At 38.3% G+C, this 10,049-nt stretch overlaps 1 protein-coding gene across 1 annotated transcript in view; it reads left to right on the top strand.

Moving 5' to 3' along the window:
* Nucleotides 1–6,827, top strand: part of LOC137650648 (U-scoloptoxin(16)-Er12a-like) — an 18,280-nt gene extending 11,453 nt beyond the window's left edge. The window contains exons 2-3 of the mRNA XM_068383832.1: nucleotides 1,912–2,041; nucleotides 5,527–6,827. Of these exons, the coding sequence (XP_068239933.1) occupies nucleotides 1,912–2,041; nucleotides 5,527–5,716 (320 nt within the window). The 3' untranslated portion in view covers nucleotides 5,717–6,827. The remainder of the gene's footprint in view (nucleotides 1–1,911; nucleotides 2,042–5,526) is intronic.
* Nucleotides 6,828–10,049: the final 3,222 nt, after the last annotated feature.

The following is a 10,049-nucleotide window of genomic DNA, read 5'->3' as shown; positions in this document are numbered from 1 at the left end:
CCTTCTTTTTGAAGGACTTTAGCTCTGGGGTTGACCAATGTCCGGATCGGCTGCCCTGCCTGACATCGCTTTAAACCCCCGGTAGCATACGTTCGCTCTCTGGTTTATATCAAATCTCATCTTTTTTCCCCTTTCTCATCTCTCTCCCTCTCTTTCTCACAGATCACCCTGGACAGTGTCAAATCTCATCTCTCTCTCTTCCTCTTTCTCATCTCTCTCTCTCTCTCTCTCTCTCTCTCTCTTTCTCACAGATCACCCTGGACAGTGTCAAATCTCATCTCTTCCTCTTTCTCATCTCTCTCTCTCTCTTTCTCACAGATCACCCTGGACAGTGTCAAATCTCATCTCTCTCTCTCTTCCTCTTTCTCATCTCTCTCTCTTTCTCACAGATCACCCTGGACAGTGTCAAATCTCATCTCTCTCTCTCTCTCTTTCTCACAGATCACCCTGGACAGTGTCAAATCTCATCTCTCTCTCTTCCTCTTTCTCATCTCTCTCTCTCTCTTTCTCACAGATCACCCTGGACAGTGTCAAATCTCATCTCTCTCTCTTCCTCTTTCTCATCTCTCTCTCTTTCTCACAGATCCCCCTGGACGGTGTCAAATCTCATCTCTTCCTCTTTCTCATCTCTCTCTCTCTCTTTCTCACAGATCACCCTGGACAGTGTCAAATCTCATCTCTTCCTCTTTCTCATCTCTCTCTCTCTCTCTTTCTCACAGATCACCCTGGACAGTGTCAAATCTCATCTCTTCCACTTTCTCATCTCTCTCTCTCTCTTTCTCACAGATCACCCTGGACAGTGTTAAATCTTATCTCTCTCTCTTCCTCTTTCTCATCTCTCTCTCTCTCTCTTTCTCACAGATCACCCTGGACAGTGTCAAATCTCATCTCCTCCTCTTTCTCATCTCTCTCTCTCTCTTTCTCACAGATCACCCTGGACAGTGTCAAATCTCATCTCTCTCTCTCTCTTTCTCACAGATCACCCTGGACAGTGTCAAATCTCATCTCTCTCTCTTCCTCTTTCTCACAGATCACCCTGGACAGTGTCAAATCTCATCTCTTCCACTTTCTCATCTCTCTCTCTCTCTTTCTCACAGATCACCCTGGACAGTGTTAAATCTTATCTCTCTCTCTTCCTCTTTCTCATCTCTCTCTCTCTCTCTTTCTCACAGATCACCCTGGACAGTGTCAAATCTCATCTCCTCCTCTTTCTCATCTCTCTCTCTCTCTTTCTCACAGATCACCCTGGACAGTGTCAAATCTCATCTCTCTCTCTTCCTCTTTCTCATCTCTCTCTCTCTCTTTCTCACAGATCACCCTAGACAGTGTCAAATCTCATATCTTCCTCTTTCTCATCTCTCTCTCTTTCTCACAGATCACCCTGGACAGTGTCAAATCTCATCTCTCTCTCTCTCTCTCTTTCTCACAGATCACCCTGGACAGTGTCAAATCTCATCTCTCTCTCTCTCTTTCTCACAGATCACCCTGGACAGTGTTAAATCTCATATCTCTCTCTCTTCCTCTTTCTCATCTCTCTCTCTTTCTCACAGATCACCCTGGACAGTGTCAAATCTCATCTCTCTCTCTTCCTCTTTCTCATCTCTCTCTCTCTCTTTCTCACAGATCACCCTGGACTGTGTCAAATCTCATCTCTCTCTCTTCCTCTTTCTCATCTCTCTCTCTTTCTCACAGAACACCCTGGACAGTGTCAAATCTCATCTCTCTCTCTTCCTCTTTCTCATCTCTCTCTCTCTCTTTCTCACAGATCACCCTGGACAGTGTCAAATCTCATCTCTCTCTCTCTTCCTCTTTCTCATCTCTCTCTCTCTTTCTCACAGATCACCCTGGACAGTGTCAAATCTCATCTCTCTCTCTTCCTCTTTCTCATCTCTCTCTCTCTCTTCCTCACAGATCACCCTGGACAGTGCTGGAGCGAATCGCAGAAGAAGAGTTACCCAGATGGGAAGAATTGGCAGGAGCCTAATTGCGTGCAGGTGACTTGCACGGCCTACAAGGATAAACTCTACGTTCAATATGCGTCGTAAGTATCTATTAGATTATAAAGCTTTTGGCATGAATTAACATATCTGAGGCCTTTGTCCTGCAGTGGACTACATTTCCCTGGTTGTTGTGACTATTCTATACGCTGTCAATCTAAGAAAAAAAGAAAAAAAAGAATTTTTTTTTTTTAAATATAAAGCTTTTGGCATGATTTAAAAATTTCTGAGGCCTTTGTTCTACAGTGGACTACATTTCCTGGTTGTTGTGACTATTCTATACGCTGTCAATCTAAAAAAAAGAAAAAAAAGAAAAGAAATAGATTTTTTTAAAAATATAAAGCTTTTGGCATGAATTAACATATCTGAGGCCTTTGTCCTGCAGTGGACTACATTTCCCTGGTTGTTGTGACTATTCTATGCGCTGTCAATGTAAAAAAAAAGAAAAAAAAGAAAAAAAATATATATATTTTTTAAATATAAAGCTTTTGGCATGATTTAAAAATTTCTGAGGCCTTTGTCCTGCAGTGGACTACATTTCCCTGGTTGTTGTGACTATTCTATACGCTGTCAATCTAAAAAAAAGAAAAAAAAAGAAAAAAAAAATATTTAGTTTTTTTTTAAATATAAAGCTTTTGGCATGATTTAAAAATTTCTGAGGCCTTTGTCCTGCAGTGGACTACATTTCCCTGGTTGTTGTGACTATTCTCTACGCCGTCAATTTTACCTTGTTTATCTTTTGCTCTTAAAAAAAACAAAAAAACAAGATAAAAAAAAAAAGACAATAGCACCATAATTTCATACGAGGAAGTATGGAATATTATTATTATTATTACTAGCCAAGCTACAACCTTAGGTGGAAAAACAAGATGCTAAAAGCCTAAGGGCTCCAACAGGGAAAAATAGCCCAGTGAGGCAAGGAAATAAGGAAATAAATAAATGATGACAACAAATTAACAATAAATCATTCTAAAAACAGTAACAGCGTCAAAACAGATATATCCTATATAAACTATTAACAACGTCAAAAACAGATATGTCATATATAAACGATAAAAAGACTCATGTCCGCCTGGTCAACATAAAAACATTTGCTCCTACTTTGAACTTTTGAAGTTCTACTGATACAACTGATTTTGGCATGAATTAACATTTCTGAGGCCTTTGTCCTGCAGTGGACTACATTTCCTGGTTGTTGTGACTATTCTATACGCCGTCAATTTTACCTTGTTTATCTATTACTCAAAAAAAAAAAAAAAAAAAAAAAAAGACAATGGCACCATAATTTCATACGAGGAAGTATGATATATTATTATTATTACTAGCTAATCTACAACCCTAATTGGAAAAAGAGCAGGATGCTATAAGCCCAAAGGCTCCAACGGGGTAAAATAGCCCAGTGAGGAAAGGAAACCAGGAAATAAATAATCAAAATAACGGGAAAAATTATGGCAATAAGATGACTCTGCTTGAATTATTCCACCGTTTCTGCGCATGACCAAGACATCGGAAGGTCACGAAGGACGGGAGGTCAGAGGGCGGGGGGGAGGAGGTCAGAGGGGGGGGGGAGGAGGTCAGAGGGGGAGGGAGAACGTCAGAGGGGGGGGGGGGAGGGAAATATTTCAACGTTTCTGCGCATGCCCAACACATCGGAAGGTCACGAAGGACGGGAGGTCAGAGGGAGGAGGGAGGTGGTCAGAGGGAGAAGGGAGGGGGTCAGAGGGAGAAGGGAGGGGGTCAGAGGGGGGGAGGGAAATATTTCAACGTTTCTGCGCATGCCCAACACATCGGAAGGTCACGAAGGACGGGAGGTCAGAGGGAGGAGGGAGGTGGTCAGAGGGAGAAGGGAGGGGGTCAGAGGGAGAAGGGAGGGGGTCAGAGGGGGGGAGGGAAATATTTCAACGTTTCTGCGCATGCCCAACACATCGGAAGGTCACGAAGGACGGGAGGTCAGAGGGAGGAGGGAGGTGGTCAGAGGGAGAAGGGAGGGGGTCAGAGGGAGAAGGGAGGGGGTCAGAGGGGGGGAGGGAAATATTTCAACGTTTCTGCGCATGCCCAACACATCGGAAGGTCACGAAGGACGGGAGGTCAGAGGGAGGAGGGAGGTGGTCAGAGGGAGAAGGGAGGGGGTCAGAGGGAGAAGGGAGGGGGGTCAGAGGGGGGGAGGGAAATATTTCAACGTTTCTGCGCATGCCCAACACATCGGAAGGTCACGAAGGACGGGAGGTCAGAGGGAGGAGGGAGGTGGTCAGAGGGAGAAGGGAGGGGGTCAGAGGGAGAAGGGAGGGGGTCAGAGGGGGGGAGGGAAATATTTCAACGTTTCTGCGCATGCCCAACATATCGGAAGGTCACGAAGGACGGGAGGTCACAGGGAGAGAGAGGAGGTCAGAGGGGGAGGGAGGAGGTCAGAGGGGGAGGGAGGAGGTCAGGGGGGGAGGGGGAGGGGGAGGGGGAGGAGGAAGTTGCGTCATCGGCTAACTTCACGTCGTAGTGTTGACCAAACCTTGGCCCCATTTGTATAGATTCTCGCATTCTTTAAGGGGAGTTTTTTTTTCTCCCTGAGTCGTCCTGCAAATGTCAAAGATATGCCTCGTCGTGTTTGTCTTCGGCGATTAATTGGTGTCACAATATTAAAGGTCAGCTTGGTGTGATGGCGATGATTGGTTTAGTAGGATCATTTATTTGTTTTTTTTTAATCGTTTTTCTTTTCGAGTCTTATTTGTAAGCTGTTTTGATGGTTGAACCTTCCAAAAACTGACCATACACAGTGATTTAGGTTAACAAGGGATTTTTTGGGTTATATTAACCTTAATTTGACCTTTTTCCCTGATGCCCCAGATATTGACCTTAATTTGACCTATTTTTCAAGATGCCCTAGCTATTGACCTTCATTTGACCTATTTTTCCAGATGCCCTAGATATTGACCTTTATTTGACCTATTTTTCCAGATGCCCTAGATATTGACCTTACTGATTTGACCTTTTGTCCCCAGATGCTCTATTGACCTTCATTTGACCTTTTTCCCAGATGACCCAGATATTGACCATAATGATTTGACCTTTTTTCCCCAGATGCCATAGATATTGACCATCATTTGACCTATTTTTCAAGATGCCCCAGATATTGACCTTTATTTGACCTATTTTTCCAGATGCCCTAGATATTGACCTTAATGATTTGACCTTTTTTCCCCAGATGCCCTACATATTGACCTTAATTTGACCTTTTTCTCCAGATACCCCATATATTGACCTTAATTTGGCCTATTTTTTCCAGATGCCCCATATATTGACCTTAACTTGACCCCTTTTCCAGATTCCCTAGATATTGACCTTATGATTAGATTAGACCTTTTTTCCCCAGATGCCCCACATATTGACCTTCATTTGATCTTTTTTTCCATATGCCCCACATATTGACCTTAATTTGACCTTTTTCTCCAGATGCCCCACATATTGACCATAATTTGACCCATTTTTCCAGATGCCCCAGATATTGACCCTAACGATTTGACCTTTTTTCCCCCAGATGCCCCAGTGTAGGAGTGCCACCCGGCTGCACCACCACCCGCGATTTGAAACTGCCATACCCCAGTTGCTGCCCAATGCCCTCCTGCCCCGACGAGCTGCCCACAGCCGCCGAGCTGAACGGACCCGAATACGAAGACTTCACCAACTGGATCAACGAACATTACGACCAGCAGACGCAAATGGAATAAGGAAGAAGAAGAGTCGAAGAGTCGGACTTTCCTCTTCGTAAACACGGACTCTGTCTCGCCCCCTGTTCGCTTTTTTTATCTTAGGATTAAGGATTTGCTGTAACGTTGCTCGGAGGATATTCGAAGAACCTTTTAAGTGAGGTTAAGTCTGCCAAACTGGGGTTCGAGTCCCTCTCAATTTCGATAGTTTCTTGTGGTGTCTGCAAACTATATCTCTTTTTTTGGGAGTTGCATTTCGCCAGTCGTCCCTATCTTGAACTTTTAAATCAATACTTCCTCATTCATCATCTGCTTCACGCTTCATAGTCCTCAGCCATGTAGGTCTGGGTCTTCCAACTCTTCTAGTGCCTTGTGGAGTCCAGTTGAAGGTTTGGTGAACTAATCTCTCTTTGGGAGTTCGATTTTGCCAGTTGTCTCTATCTTCAGCTTTAAATCAATACTTCTCCATTCATCATCTTCTACTTCACGCTTCATAGTCCTCAGCCATGTAGGCCTGGGTCTTCACACTCTTCTAGTGCCTTGTGGAGCCTAGTTGAAAGATTGTATGCCTGGGTCTTCCAACTCTTCTAGTGCCTTGTGGAGCCCAGTTGAAAGATTGGTGAGCTAATCTCTCTTTGGGAGTTCGATTTCGCCAGTCGTCCCTATCTTGAACTTTTAAATCAATACTTCTCCATTCATCATCTTCTACTTCACGCTTCATAGTCCTCAGCCATGTAGGCCTGGGTCTCCCAACTCTTCTAGTGCCTTGTTGAGCCCAGTTGAAAGATTGGTGAACTAACCTCTCTTGGGGAGTGCGAAGAGCACTTTTAAGTAACGTTCATTTTGTTGTCTTTTCTTTGTAAATTTTGTTCACCTCCAAGTAACTTCAGCAAAATACAGTTTAAACATTATGTACAAAGTTCACACACGGTTTCATGAAACGTATTTCAAGTCGAGTATTTCATGAGCGCATATAAACGTTCAGATATTTATTTATTCGTATATTTCATCAATTTTCATCACCATCATCATCATCTTTTTTTTTTCACCAAGTTCACAACCATCACAATTTTCTCACTTCTAGTGTCTGTAACATTTGGTCTTGTCTTGTTAAAGTTAAAAAAGTTAAAGTTAAAAGTTAAAAAAGTTGAAAAAGTTAAAAAAATTAAGATAATGCATTTATCTTTTTGCATTAATCTACATTTTGCAATGTTATACATACTAGAACGTCAATTTCCTATCTTCATATTCATAAGCTTTTTCAATTCTTTATATATATATATATACATATATATATATATATATATATATATATATATATATACATACATATATATACATATATATGCATATATATGTATAAATCTATGTATATATATACATATATATGTGTATATATATACATATATATATATATATATATATGTATACAAATATATATATATATATATATATATATATATATATATATATATGCATACAAATATATATATATATATATATATATATATATATATATAAATATATATATATATATATATATATATATATATATATATATATATATATATATATATTTATGTATACATATATATATATATATATGTATATATATATATACATACACATATATATACATACATATATATACATATATATGCATATATATGTATAAATCTATGTATATATATACATATACATATATATATACATATATATGTGTATATATATATACATATATATATATATATATATATATATATATATATATATATATATATATATAATATATATATATATATTGTCTACACAAGTACGGTAGGCGCATTTCATATTTTGTATATATAAAAAATATTTTTGGAAAAATGACCCAAGTGTTTCATGCAATGTCTTGTTTTTAAGATCTTTTTTTGGCATCAGGATGAAATTCGTCCACTATTTTCTTTCATTTACGTCAATCTATTATTCAGTTTTACTTTCAAACGCGCGAATAATTTTCACCAGTTTAGGTCATTTTTCTTCACCTTCCAATTAGATTTTTTCAATATTTTCATTTCCAAATTCAAGTTATATCCAACTTTGAGATCAATCATATTTTCAAATTTTCTTTTCTGTGTAAATCTTTATGATTTTCACCAGTTTAGGTCATTTTTCTTCACCTTCCAACTAGATTTTTTCAATATTTTCATTTCCAGATTCAAGTTATATCCAAGTTTGAGATATTTCTTATTTCCAAATTTACTTTTCTGTATAAATCTTTATGATTTTCACCAGTTTAGGTCATTTTTCATCACCTTCCAACTTGCTTTTTTAAATATTTTTCTTTCCAAATTCAAGTTATATCCAAGTTTGAGAATATTTCTATTTCCAAATTTACGTGTCTGTGTAAATTTTCACCAGTTTAGGTCATTTTTCTTCACCTTCCAAATTGCTTTTTTAAATATTTTCATTTCCAAATTCAAGTGATATCCAAGTTTGAGACATTTCTTATTTCCAAATTTACTTTTCTGTGTAAATTTTTACGATTTTCACCAGTTTAGGTCATTTTTCTTCACCTTCCAACTTAAATTTCTAAATATTATCATTTCCAAATTCAAGTTATATCCAAGTTTGATATCAATCATATTTTCAAATTTACTTTTCTGTGTAAATCTTTAAGATTTTCACCAGTTTAGGTCATTTTTCTTCACCTTCCAACTAGATTTTTTTTCAATATTTTCATTTCCAAATTCAAGTGATATCCAAGTTTGAGATATTTCTTATTTCCAAATTTATTTTTCTGTGTAAATCTTTATGATTTTCACCAGTTTAGGTCATTTTTCTTCACCTTCCAACTTAAATTTCTAAATATTATAATTTCCAGATTCAATTTATATCCAAGTTTGATATCAATCTTATTTCAAAATTTACTTTTCTGTGTAAATCTTTATGATTTTCACCAGTTTATGTCATTTTTCTTCACTTTCCAACTTGCTTTTTTAAATATTTTCATTTCCAAATTCAAGTGATATCCAAGTTCGAGACTATTTCTTATTTCCAAATTTACTTTTCTGTGTAAATCTTTATGATTTTCACCAGTTTAGGTCATTTTTCTTCACCTTCCAACTTAAATTTCTAAATATTATCATTTCAAGATTCAATTTATATCCAAGTTTGATATCAATCTTATTTCCAAATTCACTTTTCTGTGTACATTTTTATTGTGCGCTTTTTATCCCAATAACGTCAACGCGTCTTGCAATATATTGTAGGTGCCCGGCACGAGCGGTAATATGCTCAACAGAACCGAAATTAGTAATAATAGAATTTCCTTTAAGAATAAAAACAGAATTACATCCAGATGCCAACAATCTTAGATAACCACTTCACATTCATTATTGACGTCACATAACTCACATGGATGTTGAATCACATTATTCTAAGTCTCTAGATCACATAATTATAAGTTCCTACGTAACGTTGTTAAAGGTTGATTATGTAGTTAAGAAACGAGTTCAGTACAGATCACAATTATATTGGTTACGGGTTGTGGTGGCCGATGTGGTAACGTCTCTGCCGGGTTGTCGCCAAACTAGGATTCGAGTCCCGCTCAAACTCGTTACTTCCTTAGGTCGCTGCAACCTCACCTAAGGATGGGGCGTTTAGGGGAGCTTATAGGTATATCTGCTGAGTCATTACAGCCATTACCTGTAGCACCTTAGTCCTAGCTTGGGTGGAGAGGGAGCTTGGGCACTGATCATATATCTATATGGTCAGTCTCTAGGGCATTGTCCTGCTTGCTAGGGCGATGTCACTATCCCTTGCCTCTGCCATTCATGAGCGCCCTTTAAAACTTCAATTAAGTGCCTTCCTGGAGTCAACATTAGATGCTAGAGTTATTTCTCCTAGAAATTCTAGATTACGTCTAGAAACTCTTTAGTAAGTAGATTTTGTAGCCAAGATAAAATCTTTGTATATTTTTATATTTCTTTAAAATAGCTCACTTTTCTTGAGGTTCTATCTTATTTAGTAATCTTCAGACCAGATGCAGATAAAGCAAAGACTGTCCTCCCAATTTTTTAAATTAATGTCAGAACCCATTTTCCAGAAACTGGCAGCAAAGACTGTTTTCTCAAGAACTATCAAATGATCAAAACCCAATTTATTAATCAATGTCAACTTGAGAACCCATTTTCCAGAAGTTGGCAGCAAATACTGTTTTCTCAAGAACTATCACAGCTCGAAACCCAATTTTCTAATTAATGTCAACTCGAGAACCCATTTTCCAGAAACTGGCAGCTAAACTTTAGGGTTTGAAAATACATGGCAGCTGAAAGGAGGTAAATAAACCCTCTTATATGAGTTTAATTCTTTG

This window comes from Palaemon carinicauda, chromosome 12 (assembly GCF_036898095.1).
Source record: "Palaemon carinicauda isolate YSFRI2023 chromosome 12, ASM3689809v2, whole genome shotgun sequence".
NCBI classification, from domain to species: domain Eukaryota; kingdom Metazoa; phylum Arthropoda; class Malacostraca; order Decapoda; family Palaemonidae; genus Palaemon; species Palaemon carinicauda.
The sequence above is the reverse complement of the archived record's forward strand: the minus strand, read 5'-3'. Positions and strand labels throughout refer to the sequence as shown.